The following is a 25,264-nucleotide window of genomic DNA, read 5'->3' on the forward strand; positions in this document are numbered from 1 at the left end:
TTTTGTTTAAAGCTGGCAGCTGAAAGCTCAGGGGACGAGGGCTTAACAGTGTTCCTTTCCCCCTTTCCTTCGGTTTCTAAGAGGAATCTGGGCAAGGATGGAGTCTTGGGGTGGGGGTGGGGGCGGCGACAGACTAGACTTGGCCTGCCAGTCCCAGGAGTTCTGCATAGCCCCCTTCCTGCTCTCGCACCCCCTCTCCTCATCTCAGTGTGCCTCACTTTTTTCAGAGGAAAGGAAGGAAAGGGGAGAGACGTCAGAGGAGGATGGGGTGGAGAGGAGAGACAGAAAGAGAATCATAAGAGGAAGGAGAAGAGGGATTGCAGGGAGACGCGGCGGTGAGCAGAGGCCTGTAGGAGTGAGGCAGGAAGAAACAGGAGTGGAGTCTTCACTGGGCTACAGCAAGGATTTCAGCTCCAGCTTGGTAACTTAGGGGAACGGAGAGTAGGTTACCCGGTGCTTTCAAGACCACAAGGGTTTTTTTGGTTTTTGGTGTTTTTGTTTGTTTGTTTCCTTTCTGGTTTTTAGGTAAGAAGTAGATTTATTAATATCCTTTGTAAAGAGGTTGCAGGAAAATGGGGTGTGAGAGAATGGTCATATCCCAGGTCTCGGGCGGGTCCCTAGGACAGGCGGCCAAGTAAGGGTCCTTGGCTTTGCACAGGAAGGAATTCAAGGGCTAGCCATAGTAAAGTGAAAGCAGAGATACACATTACACAGGCAGGAGGCTGTCTGTCTCAAAAGGCTAGAGCGGCCAAGACCACAAGTTTAACAAAGATGAAAGTAATGGCCTGCTTGTCGCTGAGAACCAAACTTATTTGGATATTTCCCCAGGGTCTACTGAGAGTAAATTAGTGAAGTTGGGGTGCTTTCCCAACCTCAAACAAGCAGACCTTTATAGAGAACAGTAGGAAGGATGCCAGTTTGAAAAGACCTGTTTTCAACCCGTCTCCAAGCAAAGAAGACTCCCCTGTGGTTGCAGCTCAGAGAAGACACAAACTCAGGAATAGGATACCCAGCCTGCCGTGAAAAGATACAAGGATTCCTTCCACCCGCCTCTGCCCACCCCTGTCCACCCCCTGTGTCACGAGTCTCCACGTAGGCACAGCCAGCTGAGCCATAAGCACAGGAGGAGAGGCCTCCTGATCTGCGCTGGCTGTTGCAGTGGGCTCGGAAGCTCTACATAATCCCTGTCCAGATCAAAGGGAATTTGGAGGGCTGTCTAGGAGACAGTCTGACTGGGGGAAGGCCATGAAGCTGATGGAGGAAAGCACAGCTGATTGAACTGAAAGAGTGAAACACTGCACCAGCAAAAGATCTAGATATGAAAGATTTCTCCCCACCCAGAGGCTCTTGTGACTTTGGGTAATATTCCTGGTGTGCCACTGAGAGATGTGAGGGCACCGTGGTGAGATGTGGCTTTGTGATGGGTTGTCAGTGTGGGTTATAGAACATGTCTTAGGTTATCTCTTTTCTTTTTCTCTCCTTCCTTCCTGTCCTTTCATCCTTTCCTTTCCTTTCTTGTCCTTTCCTTTCCTTTCCTTTCTTTTTCTTTCCTCTCAAGAAAGCTGCCTTCTGCTGCACTGTGACCAGTGTACTTGCAGCGTTGTACAGCTGGTGACTGGGCTAGAGTCCAGGTGCTCACTGGGGTAATAGTGTAGAGTTCCAGGATGGGGGTCAAGCATCATGGAAGCATGCATGTTACATGAAGAGCAAAGATTTACGGTAAGTTCTGTACCAAATATTGAAAACAGACTTTTTAAAAAAATATTTTTAATTTAATAAGGATAATATTTGATATCAGGGAAGAGTGTGGAGGAGATGAGCCAGGAAGTCGAGAGCAGAGGGAGAAAGAAGCAGGAAGCACAGACACACTTAATCTAGTTCACTAATTTGCCGGGAGCCAGACCTGACTCCCAGAAGCAACTTTTTCATTAAGATGAAAGTATTACGTGCTCAACTTACTTTCTATTCCTTACTAGGTGTGAGATGATGGCAACATGAGTAGCTTACTCTTTATAAAGCCTTCAAAGTAATTTCAGCTCCCACAATACAGTACTCAAGCAACGGAGCGAAATAAACTAAAGGCAATCAATGAAAATCCAGTTATGGTTTCAAATTAATAACTTAGCTCTTAGGCCAAAACAACTCCTGAGCTTCAGCCGCAAGATGAGGCATGGATGATTAAAACATGTGCCACCTGGTGGCAACCTGAAGCAAACAGCTCGCTGAGTTCTTGGTGGAGTTGGCCCTGGAGTTTAGCTTTCAAGGCTAACTGGCAGTCTGGTGCAGCCCTCCCGACAAGGGTTCAGACAGGACCGTCTGAGCCTGAGATTGTGGCTCCATGTGGGTGAATCATACCGGAAAAAGCCAAGAACTCCAACTTCTGTGACGCTCCTACAAATGGAAAACAGCCCACGTGTTCCCCTCAGGCTTCAGCTGGCCGCCTTTGCCCCTGCAGCGTCTGGCCCTTTCAGCCAGGGCCAGCAGTGGCTTGAAACAGCCGGAGGAGACTCCTGAGTCCTTTATGTTTTTCTAGGGAAAACCTGAAGTTTTATTTTATAGGTTTGAGAAAACGTGGCAGCCTCAGGTTTGAGTGTTAAGTATGTAGTTGCGGTGGGTGTCGTTTTCATCCCCAGGTGAGTTTCCCCAGGGTGAAAAATGCAGAAGGCTTGCGGTTTGTGATGGGAAAGATAGTAAATGTTAATACATTAATTTTTATCTTTCCACGGGAGGAAAAATGCCAGTAGGGGAGAGGAATAACCTCATTGTGTTCTGGATCTCATTCAGCTGGTCCATTTAGATAAAGTGCACCTGGAGGCTTCAGGAAGCTTAAAAAAAAGGAAGAAATATAGTGCGTGAAGGAGGGTAATGAAGACCTAACCCCAGGTAGGAAAAGGGCAACACTGCAAAGCTCAGCCCCAGCGATTGCACGTTAGTGTTAAGAATACTGGGTTGACGCTTTTCTCTTCTTGGGCTATGAAAACAAAAAGAAGAGGGTTAGCTTTAGCAGATAGCTAACATGGAGAGCATTATCATGGATGTGAGAAATAATCATTATCTTACTTTCATTGAGGATGGTATGATCGTTTTAATTTTTTTTTAATCTCGGGATTTGGGGGAAAAGCCCACTTCTTCCTCAGTAATGGGTCATGAGAAGTAGAAGTGAGGCAAGTAGAAAAGAGCTTCTGTGAACTAAGAACATATTCCCTACGACGAATCAGCTGAGATTTGCAGTAAGAACTTATGGGCGAATAAGAGAGAAGCCTGAGTTGTGAAATAAGAGAGAAAGTCGGCTTCTGGCTGAGGCACTTGTCACATTGCTGTTAGTTAAGGTGGTATCTTTGAAATCACACGGTCCTTAGGGAAGCAGTGTGATGTTGAAAGAGCAGAAGACACAGGGTCAGACAGGCCTGGGTTTGAGTTCTGGCACCAGTTGGTTTTGTGGCTTTAAACCTCTCTGGACCTGAGTTTCTTCATCTGTAAGGTAGAATTCAGAGTGTTCTTCTGAAGATTTCATGAAGTTTTAAATGATGCACCAAACAGGGGGCCTGGTTACTGCGTTCCAGAGCAAACAGTCCTCTCTTTCTCTCCCCTTGCCGCATCCCCACACTTTCAGAGACTAGAAAGAGATGCTGCTGGCTTAGACTCTTAGATGTGGAGGCAAAGCCACATCAAAAGGTAGACTGGGTTTTAGATTGGTTTTAATGCAAACTGAGCAAGTCTTTGGCAATAGCAAGATAACTAGAGGCTGAAGAGACTTCTCAGAGGGCTGAAGGGGCAATCTGGGAGAGTAGGACAAGCTCACTTGGGGTGAAAGAGCGGGAATCAAGTGGCCAGAAGGGGAAGGAAGGGCCAGCAGGAATCTGGGAGGCTGCCGAGAGAAAGTAAAACCCAGCCCAGAGCCTCTCTATTGGTCGCTTTACCCTTTCTGCTCTTTCCTGCTTTCTATTCTGTTTACCTCAGTTTTGCAGTGAAATAATTCTTGAAAATAGTTAAGCCGCTGGTGGATTTATCAGGGAATATTTTCTTACCTCAGTCACCCAGATAGGAGGAGCATTGTGTTTTGGGTACTGGCTGTACTGCTGGCAGCTGTAAAGCCAAGTATAATTGGGGGTGGGGGGTGACAAGGGTCAGGAAAGTACAGTTAGGGCCTCCCTGGATAGAGTCACAGTACGTGAACCACCAGCGTACATTACCTGATGAAACATTTAAAGTAATAATGCTGTACTTGTCTCTAATGGTCCGTCACCCAGACTTCCCGTTTATTTGGACTGGCCTTTTCCTCAGCTGCTCTGGATTATTACGTATTTATTACATTAGTCTTTTCCCACCAAATCATAGTCTCTTCTTCCTGCTTTCTCTCAAGAGAGAGGAAAGTAGAGAAAATCTGAAGTTTAGGAACATATATAGATCGAGGAGTGTTGTAATCTTGGAGCTAGTGAGCTCTTACAATACATCACAGACCCTATGGAAGCATTGCCCCACAACGGAGGTGCACACACACACACGACTCACATTATCTAGGATCACGTGAACAAGTAATAAAAAGGTCCAAGTTCATGGCTGTATCAACCCGGTGTCATTTATCTCATGGCCACTTCAGGCCTTCATGGCATCCGTTCCCTGTCCTTCCAAGAGAAGTGGTTCCAGGGGGTCCTCCAGCACCCGGTGGAACATGCAGGTGGCAGCAGACAGGAGTGCCTCCCTCATGGTAGCATTTATCCCCCTTTGAGGTTCTTAACAGACATGCCAGAGACACTGAACCCCTCAGAGACTACACTCACTTGCTTATCTGCTGAAAACCGAAATTTGAGACTTGCCGGGGCTTACCTGCTGTCCCTGCCTACTCTCGTTTCAAGACTACTCCTGGAACTCTTTACCGGTCCCAGAACTCCCAAAGTGGAAACGATACACAACTTACCTCATATTTTAATCAATCTGAAAAGCAAAGGCAATGAATACATGGATACCTTCTCTCTTTGGAATTCCTCTTTCCGTCTGACCCCTGGAATGTTGCCTTGATCTTCAGGATCAGAGAGATGTTAACGACGTATTTTCTTTCTGATTCAAGCAGTTCTAGAGCCACAGTCTGTCTTTTAGCTTTAAAAACAAACCAGGGAGAGAATTTTAGGTAACCACTTTTCCCTGAAACCCTGTTGAATGACAGAAAGCAATAAAAAGATATTGAAAGCAATATGAAGAGAACCCAACAACTTTTTGGAAGATGGAACACAGAATTTTTTTTTCTGATTATGAACATTCATTTTTTGTTTTTAAATTTTTTTAGCTCTTTATTGGAGTATGATTACTTTACACTGTTGTGCCAGTTTCTGCTGTACAACAAAGTGAATCAGCTGTATTTATATATGTATCCTCATATCCCCTCCCTCCCACGACTCCTTCCCACCCTCCCTATTCCACCCCTGTAAGTCATCACCCATCATCGAGTTGATCTCCCTGTGTTATGCAGCAGCTTCCCACTAGCTATCTGTTTTACATTTGGTAGTGTATATATGTCAATGCTACTCTCTCACTTCGTCCCAGCTTCCCCTCAGAATGGTTTTTAATGTTTTTAAAATAGCACAGTTATTCATTCAGTAGAGTAAAAGGCACAAAACCCTTTATTCTGGTGTTTTCATCTGGGGATGGGAAATCTGCTGAGAAACAGAAAGGCTCAAGGATTGGAGGCACCAAGGCATCACAGAAAGTACAAAGAAGGGGCAATGCTGGAAACAGGAGAAGTAGTCTACATAAAGTGCAATTGAACCTCCAGCTCCCCATCCCCATGCCAGATGGCTTCCTCATTTTCACCTCTTGGGAAATGAGAAAAATTAAACTAGAGAAGTCCAGGTCTCTGGTATCTGGGCTAATAATATCAGGCATAGTAGAGGGCAGAGTTGAGATGCTTAAATGAAAACAAAGGGACTCAGAAGGCTTGATACAGAACAGTGAGACTCTTCTCAGCCTCTTCCCCTACAGGTCCGAGAATGTCAGCAGCCAGACGTACTGTCCAGGCAGGAGAGGGGAGGATCTTCCACTGGAGAAACTGAACTGCCCAAGCGAAAAAGATCTACAAACACTGACATAAAGATGTCACCTATCAAAAAGGTAATTTGCCACTTGACTAGCAGATAATGAAGCCCACTTCTTGATAAGCTTAACCAACACAGAATTTTCAGATTTCTTTTTATTTAGGACCTTTTTCTTGGACATAAATAATTAGCTAAGAATCCTCAGACATTTAATCAATCTTACATTATAAAAAAGAAGAAAAAAGCATATATACATATTTTTTAAAGGAGAAAGAACCATGAATAACAGAGACAATACAGGAAACAAAAGAAACCTTTAAAGAAAATCTTATAATTAATACCCTCAAAGAGTTACCAGAAAAGTTCTAGCTATTTAGTAATTACAGGATCCTAGTTTCTTTAAATAAGAACAATCCAGGTACTTCCCTGGTGGTCCAGTGGTTAAGAATCAGCCTTCCATTGCAGGGGACGTGGGTTCAATCCCTGGTCAGGGAACTGAGATACCACATGCCACGGGGCAAATAAGCCCGTACACCCGCAACTACTGAGCATGCAAGCCACAACTAGAGAGCCCGTGTGCAGCAACTACAGAGCCCACACAATCTGGAGCCCAAACGTTACAACTAGAGAGCAGCCCATGTGCCACAGTGAAGATCCTGCATGCCGCAACTAAGACCCAATGCAGCCAAAAAATAATAAATAAATAAATAAATAAATAAATAAATAAATATTTTTAAAAGAACAATCCAAAGGAAGAAACTTTTTGGCATTTTTTTAAAATGATAAAACAGTAGATGAGAAAGTCAAGGAAATCTGTTCATCCACCTCCACTCCCCTCCCCACCAAAGAAAGAGACATCGAAAAAGATGGTAATAGAGAAAATCAATCTAAGAGACCCAACATCAAATTAGAAGAAGTTTCAGAGAAAAGAAAGGAAATGAATGAGAAGATATTATCAAATTAATAACAGGAGAAAAAAATACCAGGACATGTACTTCCAGAAGAAAAGGCCCTTTTTTATTGCACTTAGTATAATTAATGAAAAAGACTCTCACATCATTGTAAAGTGTACCACATCACTGTGAAACTTTAGCACACCAAAGATGAAGGGAAGATCCTAAAAGTTACCAGAGAGAAAAATCAGGTAATGTACAGAGGATTAGAATGGTATTGGACCTTTCATTAACAACATTAGAAGTTAGCAGATAATGGAACAGTTGCTTCAAAAGGATGATGGAAAATGATTTTATATTCAGCTAAATAAATTATCAACGAATTATGTGGAAGCTACCAGACTATGTATTCCACCAAAACAAGGAATAAACCAAGAAACCACTTTGGATATGCAAAAATCTCCACAAAGCCCCAAATAGGAATCTAGCATAGGAGGAGTTTGAAGGAAATTCCCAGGAAGACTGAAAAGTCCCAGGAGGGCAGCAGTGCCCTGAGCCAGAATGGAGTAGGATGACAGAGGTCTCTTGGGAAAATGCTTTTTTAGAAAAATGTAAATGATAGATTTTCTGTTACATTGCTAAGAAAAATTAAAAGGAGACATACACCAGCACTTGCTAGGTGGTGCAGTGGTTAAGAATCCGCCTGCCAATGCAGGGGACACAGGTTCGATCCCTGCTCCAGGAAGATCCCACATGCCATAGAGCAACTAAGCCCATGTGCCACAACTATTGAGACTGCACTTTAGAGCCCATGAGCTACAGCTGTTGAGCCTGTGTGCTGCAACTACTGAAGCCCACATGCCTAGAGCCTGTGCTCTGCAACAAGAGAAGCCACAGCAATTAGGAGCCCGTGCACCACAATGACGAGTAGCTCCCCGCTCGCCGCAAATAGGGAAAGGCCGTGTGCAGCAACAAAGACCCAACACAGCCAACAAATAAATAAAGGAGACATATACCATGCTCTTCAATTAGAACATCAATACTGTCAAGATGTCAATTCTCTACTAATTGGAATAAAAAGAATATAGAGTCTAGAATTAGACCCACCCTTATATGATCATTTGACTTTCCCTATTCAATTCAATGTGGAAAGAAATGTATTTTCAATAAATGGAGCTGAAGCAACTGGATAGCCATATGGGAAAAAAATGAACCTAGACTCACACCACACATCAAAATTTATTCAAGATAAGTCAGAGACCTAGATGTGAAAGCTAAAACTATAAAGATTTTACAAGAAAACATACTAGAATATCTTTATAACCTTAGAACAGGCAAAAATTTCTTGGAAGGACACATAAGTCACAATCTATTTTAAAAGTTTAGAACTGATAAATTGAATGTCATTAAAATTAAAAATATCTTTCATCAAAAGACTACTGAAAAGGCAAGCCAAAGAATGGAATAAAATAGTCTCAACATGTATATCTGACAGAGAACTCATGTTCAAAATATATTAAGAAATCCTACTAATAGAGAATAAAAAGATAACCCATTTAAAAGTTGGACAAAGGACTTAAATAGGTACTTCATAAAAGAAATTATACAAATAGCCAATGAGCATATGAAAAGATGCTCAGCATCATTAGCTCTCAGGCAAGTGCAAATTGAAACTACGATATGATACCAGGACACACCCGCAAGAATGGCTCACATTTAAAAGGCTGGTCATACTAAATACTGAGAAGGATGTGAAGAAACTGGAACTTTCATTCATTGCTGGTAAGAGTATAAAATGTTCCAAGCACTTTGGTAAACTGCTTGACATTTCCTTTTAAATTTAAACATACTCCTATCCTATGATCTAGAGATTCCACTCCTATGTATAAACTCAAAAGAAATCAAGGCATACACTTAAAAAAAAAAAAAAAAGGCTTGTACAAGAATATTCATGGCAGTTTTCTTGTTAACAGCCCTAAACTGGAAACAATCCATATGTCCAGCAACAGGAGAATGGACGAATTATGGTAAATTCATTCAATATGATTAATAAAAAGGGATAAACTACTGAATGAATTACACACAACACATTATGTTGCGAGAAAGAGGCCAGACACGAAAGACTATATATTGTAATATTCCATTTATATGGAGTCAAGAGCAAACACAACTAATTTACGGTGACAGAAGTCAGGGTGGTGGTTCTGTGGGTGGATATTGCCTGGAAAGGTACACGAGAGAATTTTCTGGTGGTAATATTTCTATTAGTAGACATGTTAATATATTTATTATAGCTCTGTATATCATGACCTGGATAGTGATTGCAAGGGGGACAATGAGCTTAAGCTTTGTGAATTTTACTCTATGTAAATTAACAATCAATAAAGTACTGATAGAAAAAAATAGCAGCATAAACTCTTTTTAAAACATGGAAGCAAGCACCAGAAAATACTGTCAAAAGAATTTAAAGTGGTTGCTACTTGTCTTCATAATAAACCTTTTAGTATTATTTAATTTTTCATATACTTTATAATAAAAAAGTTTAAAAATTACCTTCCACCAAACAGTTAGAGGGAGATGCCATTGTCTGACGTATGTCAATAGTAAGTGCTCAGGGATGATTTATGATTTGAAGGAAAGGAAAGAGGGGGAAAGGAGGAAGGGAGAACAGACCCTGTTGCAGTGTTTGGCATTTTGGTGCTAGACTCCTGATGTAAGATTTGTATATTGAGCATTGCATATCACTGAATAAATAGATCACAAAATTCTACCCTCTTCTCCACTAACCTTATCCTTTTTTTTCAAGGCACCACATTACTAAATGTCATGGATACCCAGAATCAAGGTGGTGGTCCCAGTTGGCCATGCGAACTGAGGTGAGTCCCTTTACCTCTAAAGACTTTAGTTTGTTCATCTCAAAAGGAAACCAGAGGCTGGGTGGTCTCATAGGTCCACTGCATCTAAATTGCAAGGATTCCAGCCCTTAGGCTTCCCGTTCTTTAAATTTTCAGCCTGCATTGCCCCTTGGGACTTACCAGCTAAAGAGGTTTCACATAAAATGTTTTCCAAGGAGCTGTGTCTGCCCTGGCCAGCTTCCTTGAGTTTATCTGGGTGGTCTTTCGTGACATATTCTTCACCCCATTCTTTACTGTCTTTCGGCAGCCTCCACACACCAGGTGGGAGGTGGCCCTTGGGTTGAATATCAGCCGGGAGGCAAGACTTAAGGTTTTCTTCTGCTTCTGGAGTCGTCGGGTTCATTCCTGAAAAATGACATCTGCCATCAAGTTCTGATTGTTTAAAATGTATTTGTTACTAATTCTTAAACATTATGCCTCTGCTTGGGTGCAACTATCCCTTGAGGACTAAATATATCAATTAAGGATTAAAAGTCTCTATAGTTGCAAAGGATCACATTGCTCTGTTTCTGGTCTATATTCTTTTTTTTTTTTTTTACAGTTTTGTGTTAGTTTCTGCTGTACAACAAAATGAATCAGCTATATGTACACATATATCCCCATATCCTTTCCCTTTTGCGCCTCCCTCCCAACCTCCCTATCCCACCCCTTTAGGTCTTCACAAAGCATCCAGCTGATCTCCCTGTGCCCTGTAGCAGCTTCCCACTAGCCATCTATTTTACATTTGGTAGTGTGTATGTGTCAATGCTACTCTCTCACTATGTCCCAGCCCCCCCCCCCCGCTGCCACCACCCTGTGTCCTCAAGTCCATTTGGTCTATATTCTTTACTCTTTGTACACGGTTTCTACTGAAAAAGGACTTAAAAAAAATTAATTTATAAAATAATGTAACTAATTTATAGTAGTATTTACTGACTCCTCATATCTGCTTCCTTTCAGGTGAGCACACCTGGGAAGAAAATACAGACAGAGGAGGAAGAAGGGTGCCAAAGACAATGTCTTATTTTGGAATTTGTCCTCCTTGGCCCTGATGACAGTAAGTTTCCAAAAGGCAGGAGGAAGGGAGGGAGGGAAGATGAAATAATATGTAAAATTCTGGTGAATTCTCTCTTAAATAAACAACTTTTAAGTTACATAAACTATAAGATGTATGGTCCACAGAAAGTTTACGTCATGCTACCTCCACCTGTGAGTTCTCAGCAAGTGTTAATTCATTGGTAAGTAAGATGAGCCCGAAGGAACCAAGAATACTGGTTTTGTCTTAAACTTCTCTGCTCTTTCTTTGCGTTTAACTGAGTCACTGACCTGCTCCAGCTCACATCTTGGAATCTTAGTAACCATAGTGCTTTACCTTGCTTGGGTTCTTTCATGCCTGGTTTGGGACTGAGGGAGTAGAAGCAGGGAAGATAGAAGCAGGGAAAGGGGGGAATTGCTAGAAGAAAAGAGAACTCAAAGAAGAGCCACTCACCAGGACCCATCATTCCCTTCACACCGCTGTCTCCTACATGTATGGATCTGGACTCTGCGGCTGCAGAGGAAGGAATGCTTTCAATCAGTATTCATTCCACTAACACAGACTGGTACCTTCTATGAGCTAGGAACTGGGATAGACTCACAGAGCTTACCTTTTACTGGAGGAGCCACAGCAGTTAAAAAAAAGAAAAGAAAATTACCATATAGTGTGGCAAGTACTACTTTCTCATTTCTAAAAAGATATAATAAGTGATACTTAACTGATAGATAACCATAAGAACTAAATTAGGTGACATTTCTAAACCACACACAGCAAGAGCAAAATTATTACTTAACTCTGATGGGTAGCAATGCTGAGCAGAGCCAGAACGATGCTTTTAAAATGTAAGTCAGACCCTGTCAAGTCTCTGCTTAGACTCCAGCAGCTTCCCATTTCAGTACAAAGACCAAAGATCTTAGAATGATCTTAAGGCCCTGAAATACCTGCCCCCTCCCCTGCCTGCTATTTTTCTTTCTTTTTTTAAGAAAAAAAAACACATCTCCTATTGTCTCCCTGTTCATTCTGCTTTAGCCCCACTATTCCTTGAACACATCAGTTGTGTTCCTACAGGACCTTGGGGCTGTTCCTACCACCACCCCCTTACCCATAAACTAACTTTCTCTCTTCCTTCAGGTCTTTACCTGACACTCTCTCTAAAATTACACCTGTGTTTCCTTATTCGTCGTCTTATCAGTATCTAACATACTACATATTTTGTTTGTCTCGTTCGTAGTCTGATTCCTTCAGAACAAGAGTTCCATGAAGGTAGGAATTTTTGTTTTGTTCACTATGCCATCCCACCACCTAAAACAGTGCCTGGGGGAGATGGATGGATGGAAGGGTAGGTGAATGGATGGATAGAAGGAAGGGTAGTGGGGCGGCAACACCTTGACTGCACCCTCATGAGGGATCTTCAGCCAGAGGCACCCAGCTAAGCTGTGCAGATTCCTGACTCAGAGAAACTGTGACATAATGAATAGTTGCTATTTTAAAATACTGAATTTGGGGTCAGTAGATAACAATGGCACCATTTTATAATTACCAGTGGGTAAGCCGACCCTTTCTGAAAGTTTGCTCCTTTGACCCTGAGTTTTAACATAACCTACCACCAGTCGTACCCAGAATGTCTTACTGTGGCACATTATCCCCAAATTTCTACAGCGACTCAGTAGAATAAACTATGCTATATAAGCCATACCTATATAACAAGGAAGCAAGGAGAATTTGCCACCAAACAGCTAACAAATCCATCTGGACATGTTGCAAATATAACTTTTAATCTTTTATCTTGTGAACATGGTCAGCTGCCCCAGACTTGACATTGATCTGACTTCTACCTTCCAAGCCCATTCTATATTCTTCCCTAAGAAGATCATCCTTTTATGTCGTGCTCTCTAAGATGTGCAGCAAAGAAAGTAGGACCACCTGTGATGAACCCACTACCCAAATGGAACAAAGTAAGTTTTCCCAGGCTGTACCTATTGAGTCTCTAAAACAACTACTCAAATTGGTAAAAAATAAAAATAAAAAAGCAAATCTGTACTTGGAAGTTAATACTGATTAAAAGCCACTTGAATAGGATTTTTAAATTCAGTTATCCAAAGCACATTTATTGTCTTTGAATATATGAGCAACATTGTTTTTAAAGCCATAAGGGTAGAAAACCACCAGTTCTACCCTTAAGGACCTTACAATTAGTCTAGCAGTCATTGAGACTCTTTTGGAGACTTTCGACATGAGACCAAAAAAAAGGAAAATTCATCCATACAATGTTAATGTCTACATTCATGCTCCTGTGTATAAGGTTCTTGCTAGACATTGTTGAGGATACAAAGATGTAGCAAATGTAATCGAACATGGTTAGTGACATCACTTGGAAAGCCAGTTTCTTCAGTACTGCCACATACAATTATTTTCTAACATCTGTTCCATCATCCCTCAGATCAGGGATGTGGCTGTGGCTGTTTCAGCCCACAAACAACACCAGATCAATTTTCCAGATAAAAGGGATTACAGAGTTAGATTGTCACTGTCATCACCGTTAGAGCAGATATGACTTTCTCATATCCATGAAACCTTTGCTGGAAAAAAAGAACACACAATTTTATGTCTAGGCAGAGAGATAAGAATTAGGAAGTAATGTAGAAAATAGAACAACTTATTAGAGTGAATAATTTTAAAAATGTTTCCTCCTGTGGCTGGTATAGTATTATTGTGCAATACATTATTTCCAATCCATTAGAAACTTAGAATACCCAGATTAGAATTTCCCCCCAAAGAAAATCTTTTAAAATTGGGCAGACTCTCCTCATCTCTTAGATCCTCTGGGTTCTTATACATTCTAGTTACAAAAGGAAAAATTCTGAGCAATACACCATTTTACTCTAATAAAGATGGAGGACGTAAGCCTATTCTCAACTCTACTTAAGCCCTAGGAACCAAGGAAGAACTACTTGGCTAATTCAGTATGATATGTGAACTGTACCTTTTTCATAGGCCTGAGAAGGCAAAAGGTTTGTAAAGTCTTCACTTGGAAGAACAGGCTCAGGGATGTTGATGGAACGGAAAGGACTTCCTTGTGCTTGAGCAGGTCCGGCCTGTGAGCCATGTTCTTCTTTCTGAGTTTTCCTAAGGAAGGAAAACAAAGGATCTTAATACATGATGGGGTAAGAAGAGAGTCAGTTCAGAATAGTCGATAAAATGTCTAAACCACACAAAATTGCTGTTTTTGTAAATTAAAAATAGTTAAATAGTAGCAATTCATGTGATTCAGTGTAATTCATCACCGAAGCTGGAGAAAAAATTTCAAATATCTACAAATCACCTTCTAATTGTAATATCTACATTCTTATGTTTCTGTCACTGGCTTCCGTGTTGTCAAGATCTTTACAGAGTTTACAGCGGTGACAGCTTGCTTGGGATGATTTACATTCTCTTCACAAAGCAACACAAAGGCAGCAGGAAGGAGCAGGTCCTCAGCTGAAAACAATGAACCATTCTCCAAGCTCACGCAGATATTGTTTCTGTTTTAAATCTGGTAGTACTAAAACATGTAACCATGAAGATTATGTCTGTTTAGTGGCGAAGCTTTACTTGATTCAGCCTGGTTGAGACACTGTTTAACGTAAATTTATTTTCAATGGTCAAAGTAAAATAATATTATTAGAGAAATTTCGGAAAACTAATAAAGAAACTCACTGGTGATGCCACTATCTTAACACAACAATTATAATTTAAATATATCTTTCTAGTTGTTATTTTCTATGTTTTTACAGTTGAAATCAAATTCTGCGTGCCACTTTACATCATTTTCATTTAACTTCCTGTTGTATGAAGTGCGTTTTCTGTTACCATTCATTTTTAGCGTTAACCAACTTTTATGCTGCATAACCTCCATCACATGCTGACTCGTGGAGCCCAGTGGCCAGCCGTACACCAACAGTGGGGAAGGTGTTCCTGGTGCCTCTGTACAAGCCATTGCTTTTGGGTTGCCCTCTGGTCAGTTTTTTGGTCAGACACTCACTTGGCTTTAACTTTTCGAGATTCTCTTCGCTTCTCCTGTTGAAGCTGTTCAATTTTCTGTTGCATTTCTTCTTGTTTGGAAGTGATGGCCTGGATCATTGACATGGCATTGCTCAGCTCTTCCTAAAAAATAAGAATTGATATGTATTTAACCTGGTATATGAAGCAAAACTGTATAACATAATATCTAGTACACAGTAAGCTTTTAATACATATTGATATTTGTTGAATCAATGAATGAGAGATGAACATTTTACTTCTATTGTAGCTTCTAATTTTAGCACAGAGATCCAAAAAAGTAAAACATGAAATAGATATTTTTCCATGAAAATTGGTCAATGGGCCAGAGGAAAATTCTTATATTTGGTTGCTAGGCAAAAAAGGCAAGTTTTCTCCTACTGTTCCTAAGACCAGTAATCTCTCTTCAGCAGGTAAACAGGAGAGGGGCCCACCTTAAAATAGTTCAATGAATTCTTCATCTCAGTAACTTTTTCTTCCATGGAGCACCTGCAGCTCTTAACCTTCTCTTCCAAAGCATATTCTCCATGTTGAATTCTTGACAGTTCTTGCATTGCTTCTGTGAAGCCAGTTTTGAGTTCGGAGGCTAGAGCCTGCAACTAAATAATACACAAAGAGTGAATTCAGTTTGCTACAAATTATTATAAATGGTATCACTGACAGCTCCGATGTTTCTTTTGATTGAGAAACCAGGCTCTTGAACATGTACAGAACTCATTTACTAGAAGATTAACATTTGGATAACTTAAAGCAACATTGGCCCCATTCATCTAGAGAAAAGAGGGTCTTCTTTACATCACATACTGAACCTTGATAGTGACAAAAAAGCAAGCAATTCATTGTTTGCAAGTGCTCCTGCAAGCTATTATTTATTCTAACACCTTTGATTAAAAGGAGATTTACTTGAAAAGCAACATATGCAGGTGAAAGACAGTGTTAATCAGTAACTCCTCAAATTCCATGAAAGAAGGGATGTTGAAGAAATTCAGATACTTTTTCCTTACAAAAACGAAATGATAAAAAGTAATAATTAAGTATATCTGAATATTTCTTTGAAAGGGAAGAAGGTTTTGTTTTTTGTTTTGTTTTTTTTTTTTTTTTGAGATTCTTGGATGATATCATGGAAAAGGAGACAATGGTATTTCCAGTGGCAGGAAATAGCTACAAGGGTAGAATCTCAGCACGTTGATGGTGATGTGAGTCATTTTCAGCTGTCAAGCCCAGCTGTGTAGGAATGCACACTTAGATTTTTTACTGTCAACTTCTAACCATGAAAAGGGTGTCAGTTTTGGAGTCAGATAGGGTACAAATCCTAGCACTCTCCTACAAGTACTAAAACCTGAGGCAAGTTGGTTAACCTCTTTGTAGCAGCTTCCTCATCCATAAAAGAGCTGTGATATCATTTCACAGGGCTGGCTTGAGAATTAAATGAATAAATGTAGGTAAAGTGCCTGCCACAGCATATGCTGGGTACATAAAATGTGTTCAAGAAATTTTAAATCTTTTCCCCCTTTAAGCAGCAAATCAGAAAGTTAAGTACAAACAAAAATGTGGAGAAAATGGAGCACTTCTAAAGTTCAGTTTTATTTATTGAGTAAGTGAAAAAGGCAGTTTTATTTATTGAATAAATAAAAAAGACAGAAAGTTAAGATAATAATAACAATAGGATAGTAATAACATTACTTGCATGATATTTCTGATCTTACACTCTGCTAAGTAGAGGAATGCTTAGCTCCAGATTGCTTTTTAAAACAGAACTTTTTAGAAGCTTTATTGTATAATTAAAAGTAGCCACTAAGTATACTTATTTTAAAGGGATGGAAATTAAAGTCCAGGTAACTTAATAAAATTTCTTCAAATGTGTATTTCTAAACATTTTTGGAATCTGGTTATCCAGATGGTTCCAACTTGCAGTGGCATCTCCAATTATACAATGACTTACTCTCCTACACCATATTTTCAAAACATAGGGCTTTGTGGTTCACTGTGCTTCACCAAGTTTTATTCCGAAGGCTAGGAGGAGGGGTAATAAGAGAAACCAAAGAGATGATTCTGACGGGGAAAGCAAACCCTGTCAAGTGTTTGGAGCTGAAAGATTGAGAAACAACATGAACAATCTGTTTTTCATTCCAGTCATTTTTAATTTTAATTAATCTCTGTGATGGATTTCAGCACATGTCCTAATACAGTTGTCATGATGGATTAAATTACCAAATCAACTGCATTTGATCTGGTAATTTTCATTATATAAAATCATCTTCTATGAGCAAAATGAAATCGATGGCCATATCATATCAAAGCAAAACCTAGGCAAGTTTTAAAATTGAAGGAAGGAAATCTGACATTCACTCATGTTTCCTGTTTGAAAAAAAAAAAGGGAACCACTTTCCAACAGAAATAGGTTTCATTTTCACTGCTCCCTTAGGTAGATGTGTGGAGTTTCCCCCAGGAGGCAAAAGGAAGCAGCAGGGTCCTGGGGAAAGGATTTTCCTCACCTGTAGAACCCCAATGCTCAAAAAATTAAGAATTATCAGTACATTTCACTAACAGCCAGGTTATATAGGGACTTCGGGAATTCTGAAACAATTTTGAGCAATGAACCCATTTCCTTTCCGTATATTACTTTGAGCTTCTTAGATACCTGCCACTGAAGTAACACTACTGCTTTAAAAACAGCTTCACAACCACTGATCAGCCAGGGAGGGGATGCCATAGTGAGTACAATCACACACCTGAGACAACAGGTCACTTTTAAGGTGCTTGTGGCTCAAAATCTTTAGCTGCTACAGACCGGTTTTCCGGTACCAACTGGCCATTCCTTTGTGAATAAAAAAATACTCTGAAGACATGGGCTTGTCATCTCTTTCTGCTCTCTCTCCAGCTTTCTTATTTGACAGCCCACAGCCCACCCCCAGGATTAGAAATGGGTGTCTACCTTGTTCTCCAGCGAGTTGAACACGTTCCTCATCTCGTTGATTTTTTCATGAAGCTGCTCTAGAGAGGTTATGATCCCTCCATCCTGCCGCTGAAGGCGGGCTCCCACTGGAGGCAGGTTCAGGGAAGACTTGTACTTCGAAGCCTACGGTACCACAGAGGGCATCTTAGGCTCAAAGAAATAGGGGAGAGGAGTCCGAATTCTTCCTATCCCCTGCTCTTAATTTCTGTTTCTCAATTTCCTTTACTTTCTTGGCTTCTTAACTCTTCTCAAGATGAATTTTAGTCAATGTCTTCCAATTTTTTTTTTCCACCAAAGATCCCTCAAACTAAATTTTAATGAAGTGTGCAAGTTGTTCCAACTTGTTTTTTACACAGACTTCTCTCTCCTTCCTTTCTGTCCCATTATTAAGGTCAGAAGGCTACTATGAAGCAAATTCAGGGACTGGGCCTGTGCCTTGAGAACTCTGCAAAGTCATAAATGTCAAGATTTGAGAAATCTCCACAAGGTATGCCAATTCCTGTAACACCTGACTAAAGGCTCTACAGGACCAAGAACCTAGGTATTTTGAAGTGGCACATGATGACAAGGATGTCAAGGTAATTGCTTTGGCTTCCCCTAAATCAGGGTTGCTACAGAAGGAACAGGATCCTTCTGCCAGCTGCCACTTCCTAATTTTAGATCTCTATTAATCAACCACTGTAATGGATTAATCCATTGCAGTTAATTTAATGCGGTGATTTAAGACACAGTAGGCGAGTCATTTGAACAGTCAGGAGTAAATTTCCCAAACCTACTCCTCTACACTCCCTGCAGAAGTTGATCCTTAAAGTCATCCTTACAGGGCACTATTGAGGCTGATATGAAGCCCGATGTGCTGGAAATTTATCATATCCATCCCTGGATGAACCACACGTCTAGCAGAGTTAACCTCTCTGGAGTTAGAAGAACATTCCTCAATGGTAAAAAGAGACTGAGGCTCAAACAGGGCTTACAAATTCTAGACAACATTCAATGGCAGTTTTGATGATGAAACCTATTACTGCAGGACTGGTTCCCATAGTTTTTCAGTTAGAGTTTCTTTGGGCACATAACTCATTTTCTTAAATTATTTTCATTACAGAGAAAGATAAAGAAGAAAAAAGAGAGTCACCCCAAATCTCATTACTTTACTATAACCATGAACATTTTGGCATATTTCCTTCTATTTTGTGCTATGAATATGAATGTAGATATTTATATTGTTGAAATCACACTAAAGATATATTTGATTCTGCCCTCATTTTTTTTTCTTTTGGCTAATGTTCTTATAAGCCCTTTCCCTTAGCCTTCAAATTTTTTTCTAAGTAGATATTTTTAATGGCTATATAATATTCCATCCTACACATGTGCCAGTGTTTACCTACCCATTCACCCTTGGTGGAAATTTTTGTTGTTTGTATTTTTCAATATAAAATAATGCAATGAAATATAATACTTTATTTAAAGCTTTGTATGTATTTCAGGTTACTTCCTTAGGATAAATTCCTAAGTGTAAAATTACTGTGAGTCAAAGGATGTTAGGCAGTATTGACCCAAAGGGAAATCTACCATATTAGAGGGAGACAACATATTCAATTAATGAATAATTATACAAAATATATTTGACCAGAGGGTTTGAAAAGTTATAATAATATGGTTGTATATTCCTGGAAACATACTGTATGATGTGCAATGTCCTAAATTAGTGTATTTGGAGAAACATGTTTCGGACAGGACGTATGAAACATAAGTAGTATAACTGGTGGGAGCTGAAGAGTCTACATTCATAAGGCTACAAGTGAGCCAGAAACACAGCTGGAGTTCAAATCATTAGTGTGGGGGTTGAGCTAGAACTAAATTGTGCAGTTAACGACATCTGTTGCCTTAATTGGGAACCTTCAACCCCCCACTTCTCATGTTAATGGAATCATAATTTTAAAATACATATTCAAAATGAAGTAATCAAGGCTGAAGCAACACAACGTGACTCTGGAAAGGAGACTGGGATGGACTTTGAGAAGGCCATGTGCAGTGGGCAAAGGACGAGATGGAAAGGGGTTAGACTTGGATTCAAATAAAAGGAAGTATACTAAACTAAGGAGCAGTCAGTGTGTCCACACTGATTCACCTGGTCCACAGTAATTCTACCTGGAATGAACTGGGAGATGGTAGTGCTCATTTTCCTGTTGACCTCTGTGACATGATTTAGGTCACAGTACCTTTCTCTTACCAAGGAGGTCACATCCATCCAAAGAACAGGAAGACAATTAGGGGTATGAACATTTTAACACTTTCACTGCATTTTAACTAATAATTTTCATAAAAGCTTCCACCAATTTTATACATACTCATCAGATCTAAATACTATTTAATTATTGTATTATTTGCTAATTAGGTAGTTAAAAAATAATACTCCTTATTTAAATCATTGTTTCTTTGAGCTTCAACCTTTTCTTCCATTTATTAGCCATCTGTAATTTTACTTTGGGAAATTGTGTTCTTTGCCCATACTCTACCAGGGTTTCGGAAGTTTCCTTTTTATTGATTCTATGAACTATTTATATATCATTAAACCTCTGTAATATTTTTGTAGGAATTTTTCCAATTTTGTTATTTGTCCCTGAATTTGTTGAAAATATTTTTACATTGGGAAGATTTTTAATTGTGATGTGATGAACTCTCTAACAATTTCCTTTGTGATCTCTTCCAGTGCTTTTTCACTTAAAAAGACATTTCACGTCCAGAGACAAAATAAATATTCACTAATTCTAAAGTTTTATGGTTTCTAAAAATACTTAATCCTTTAATCCACTTTTGAGTTTATTTTGATTAGAATGTGAAGTGAGGGTCTCTTCTTTCTTTTGCAAAGAACCAGACAATTTTCCAAACACCATTCGGCACCAGTCTAAATGACTGCATTAGACCTCTTGGCTCAAAGCAATGTACACATCTCACAATATTCATTCATTCATTCAACTAATATTTATTGAATGTGTATTATATTCCAGGCACTATGCTTTATTCTGAGAGTACAACAGAGAGCAAAATGTACTAATCCCTGCCCTTGGAGCTTACATTCTAGAGAAGGAGACAAACAATTAAAAAATAAATAAACAAGTTAATATTTACCATAGTGTCAGGTAGGGATGGGGACGTCTATTGAGAAAATAAAATAAGGAAATAGAGAATGACTGAAATGTCACATGTTGCTTCAACTTTCATATTTTGCTCTCCGTTTTTAGTATAGATTGTATCTATTATAGTTAATTTCTCCCTGCATCCCTCCTTCCTCTTCCTCTTCTTCTTTCTTTACTTCTCCTCCTTCATCTTCTTTTGGTTAAATGTTGCTTGGAGTAAACAGACTGGGGCTTAGAAGACATTCTTTTACAACAAGGATGGGGTTATAATCACAGCATCACAGAGGTCATATAGACCAACTCCACTTCACTGCTTCATTTGTTCCTCTGTGAACAGATGTACTTGGATTTGTGATACAATAAGAGAATGAGGCCACCCCCACTGCAGCTATACTTAGCCAACATTCAGGGAGTGACCTACATAAAATCTATAATAGACTTTAAATCATACCTGAGTTTAAAGAGATAGTCACACTCATTCAAATGCCATACACAGGTCAGATGTTAACAGAGGGGTGGTAGGCGGGGAAGGCTTTTGGAGGCCTTGGACAAGTGAGGCATCAGATCAGCACGGAGTGAAGATTCACTCTGGTTTCCAGGCCTTTGTTCAGGCTAGTCCCTCTGCCTGAAATACCCTCCCACACATCCACTTACCAATGATCAACTTGTCCTTAAGTGCCTGGTCCAAATCCTTTAGTCAATATTAATTCATTCCTTGTCCATATTCCGTAGAATTTTATCAATGCCTCTGTTGTAATTCTTCCAACAGCCTACCTTGTATGAGCTATTTATTATTGGACACTTAAATATCAATGAGAATGTCTGTTTCATCCCCCGTTAGGCCAAACAGTAGACTTTGCACATAGTAACTGCTCAATAAATATGCATTAAGTTGAAATGAGGCTGTTTCCTTCACCCCTTCTCATTGCTGGTCTGGTTTTAGGGGCAATATGACTAAGATGCTTTCATAATCTTGTGCTGACTTGCCCTAGTTGGGTCCACAGCAATGATCTCTTACATGATATTTTTGGGAACTAGTTATTCTTTTCAAGTTACTGTTACTTAAACTCAACAAATCTAAATTATATTTCCCCCAAACTACCTGCCCCTCTGGATTCCGATATCTCTATGCGGGAGACCACTCTTTTTCCTAATTACCAGGTCTTAAAACCTTAGAGCCAACTTTGAAATCTTGTTTTCTCCCAACCCCCATCAAGCCCTGTCAATTCTTCCTTCTCATGTATTCCAGTTAACAATGCCTTAAGTTTAGAGAGGAGCATGGGTTTCCCTAGCCCAAGCTGCTTTTACAGAATAATCTCTATGATTTTTAAGAACAGAAATTTACTTTAAATTACAGTTGGAAGACAGAAGCAAAAGAAATACTATGTAGAGAGCCAAAGCAGCCCAATGTGACTCTCATTGCAAACATATTACATAAAGTTTTGCAGAATGTTTATCTCCCCCGCAAATCAAATTATTCCCATTGTTTAAAAAGAGCTTAATTTTTTTCTATTATCATATTTGAACATTTGTGATATTAACCCCTTTTTATTCTCTGTCTCCCTGCTAAAATAAAAAACTAAAAAAAATAGATCTTGCTCTCTCCTCCTGATGGAAGTATCATGGCACAGTATAATGGCCAGACTGATGGTGGCAACAGGATGAAAAGCAGCATTGACGTGGGAGCAGTGGTCCTGTAATTTATAAGCTGGATAGGTTGTCCTTCAATCACCAGTTTTCTCAAAAGTACAATGTGAATGTACTCTCAACCCTGCCTACCCCACCGTCTTAAGTGAACAAATACAATGATATATGTAGACACTTTTGTGAGTGCTAAAAAAATGTGTACATAAAGGACAGTCGTCACTGTGATATACAGGAGAGTTTAAAGCAATCGATGTCTTTACCTGGTAAATCTGCGTGGAAGGATTATTCATCGGCTTATGTTCATTCTCTCCTGTAGGGAGAAAAAGCTTTGTTTAGTCAGCACAACTCATTCTGTCCCTACTCTCTTCAGATGCACGCAGGGAATAAGGGGACTTATAGGCTCCTAAATCTGTGCCTGCATAACGAGAAATCAGTGATTCAACAAGAACAGAAGATAAATTGGCGTAGGGGATTTTGTATCACATCCTAAAGTCCAAACCACATCTACCTGATATAACTCTCATAGTAGAAAACCATGTTCTACCATGGTGGGGAAATCTCTCGATCAGACTGAATGATGAACAATCATTAATTAGCCAGAAGGGAATGCCCACGAAGGGTGTCTCTCTTATTCTTGGGGCTGACTGAAGTGTACTTGAGGGGCTAGTTCCACAGTCAGGAAGGCATCTATTCAGTTGTCACTTCATTGTTCTCAGGAGGCCTCTGTAAAATATCCCTTACTTCTCCTGCCTCTGATCCTTGCTAAACTTCTGAACTCTGCCTTTCTGTCATTGCCTAGATCAGCTGAGGGACTCCTGCTGTCCTCCTGGGCAAGAGGGTTGATAGAAGGGAATTGTGAATGCAAAAGATCTGGGAAGGATGCAGGCAGAAAGAAAACAGTATTGTCAACACCAGAGACTGTGAAACACAGGTCAAACACAGAGAAAGTAGTAGGTTATAAAAACCATTTATACTTAGGGAGGAAAAAACTTGGCCTAGAATATACCTTTTGGAATCACATTGGTTGGCTCTTAAGACAGGTAATCCGTGTAAAACATGCAGCCCACATGAAGCCCTTTACTCATTCACTTTGCTGCATCTCCTTTGTGTCACACTGTATGAATCAAGCAGTTTATAGACGTTCTCCTGAGACATGCAGGTATAGGGAATCGCTCCTTAGAGGAACCAGCCTCGGTATAAGTTCATAAATAATACAAAACCTCAGCCCAGAATTTATACACACCAAGGACTGTCCCTATAAAATCCAGATGGTTTGAGATTACCAAAATTCCCCACACAAGCTTGAGTAAAGATTACTTAGCCCATTTTATGCTATGTCCCCAACAGCCTGGTATAATGTCAAGAACCAGAACTTGGGAACAGAGACCAGGCTCCTGGATCAAATGTTGATACTTTGTGGTTGTAGCTGACTTCTCTATGACTGTTTCTTCACCTGTCAATTGGAGATGATAACAGAACCTACTTTTATGTGGTTGATTCTATATGGTAACGATTAAAAGAGAAAGCCCTATGTTTCTAGGCCAGTCTAGAAGGTGTGGGATGTCCGTTAGCTGAATATGTATCTTTGCCTTTTTCAGCAGGTCCTTCTGAGGCAGTCCTAAAGTTATTGCTAAGAAAAGTAAGATCACTACTCAAATTATAGGTATGCATCTAGCATTTCCTGTTTCCCCAGCACCAAGTCTGTTCTCTTCATGGTCATTCTACTATGACAAGGAAGTGAGGACAGTCAAGTTAACGTATTATCATGTTTTGAGACAAGGGCAAGACAAGCCTACAACCTACGTTTCTTAAATCCTGAGTCTTAAAAATCTAACCTTGCTTGGTTTTGGTTTTTTCCATGGTGCCTGTTGCTTCTCTCCTCCACCTTATTCTTCAGCATCACATCTTCATTGTCCCTGAATCAGGCCATCCTCTCCCCGCCGGACCTGTCCACTGAAATCAAGAGTAAGGGAACAGGTGAAGTGACTGGACTTACCTTATGTGTCAACTTTAAAAATTGAAACAAACACAGCTATTAGAAGCAACAGGTGTTACATGCAATTTCAGAAGAGTGAAAGTATTGTCGAGTAAATATTTAGCTTAAAACTCAAAGGTAACTATTTTGTCAACAAGTATGAAGTCCATTACTTAAAATTATGGTAGTTTTTAATATACTGTATTCTTTTGGGAATCAAATCAGTTAATTTAACCCATTGACTTTATTAGAAGGGTATAGTTTAAGGAAATTAACTTGAGCAAGTATAAAGGCTAACATATCTATTTCTATTTCATTAAAGAGTAAGTTCCTTGATGGCCTTGTCCCCACTTTCAGCATCTGGTAGACTTCTTTACACTAGGAGATGCTTGTCAAATGTGACCTGGCTGTTGTGACCATTAGACATGAAACTGCCAGTTCAGAATGCAATCTAGCAAGCAAAAATAGTATTGTGGACATTGGCCCACTTTTTATCCATCTAGAATTTTAACCCTTTCCAATGACCGGGGAATTCACCAACCTCATGAGGCTTGATTGGAGGCCTCCCCTATATAGAGGCTGAAAGTGCTAGGTTCTCCTAGCCTCCTTTGCAGCTAAGGTATGATGGACACATGGTACCACTTTGATACACTCACCCC

The 25,264-nt window shown here is 39.9% G+C and overlaps 1 protein-coding gene across 2 annotated transcripts in view; it reads right to left on the reverse strand.

Annotated features, from left to right (window-relative positions):
• ARHGEF33 (Rho guanine nucleotide exchange factor 33) overlaps positions 1-24,581 on the reverse strand; it is a 44,980-nt gene extending 20,399 nt beyond the window's left edge. For both annotated transcript variants that reach the window (XM_057740695.1, XM_057740696.1), the window contains exons 1-8: positions 24,466-24,581; positions 22,891-22,940; positions 15,325-15,489; positions 14,874-14,995; positions 13,836-13,978; positions 11,306-11,365; positions 9,958-10,182; positions 4,968-5,097 (exon numbers count right to left, since the gene is read on the reverse strand). In XM_057740695.1, the coding sequence (XP_057596678.1) occupies positions 4,968-5,097; positions 9,958-10,182; positions 11,306-11,365; positions 13,836-13,978; positions 14,874-14,995; positions 15,325-15,489; positions 22,891-22,940; positions 24,466-24,490 (920 nt within the window). In that variant the 5' untranslated portion in view covers positions 24,491-24,581. The remainder of the gene's footprint in view (positions 1-4,967; positions 5,098-9,957; positions 10,183-11,305; positions 11,366-13,835; positions 13,979-14,873; positions 14,996-15,324; positions 15,490-22,890; positions 22,941-24,465) is intronic.
• Between the last annotated feature and the right edge of the window lie 683 nt (positions 24,582-25,264).

The sequence above is a fragment of the Hippopotamus amphibius genome, chromosome 7 (assembly GCF_030028045.1).
Source record: "Hippopotamus amphibius kiboko isolate mHipAmp2 chromosome 7, mHipAmp2.hap2, whole genome shotgun sequence".
NCBI classification, from domain to species: domain Eukaryota; kingdom Metazoa; phylum Chordata; class Mammalia; order Artiodactyla; family Hippopotamidae; genus Hippopotamus; species Hippopotamus amphibius.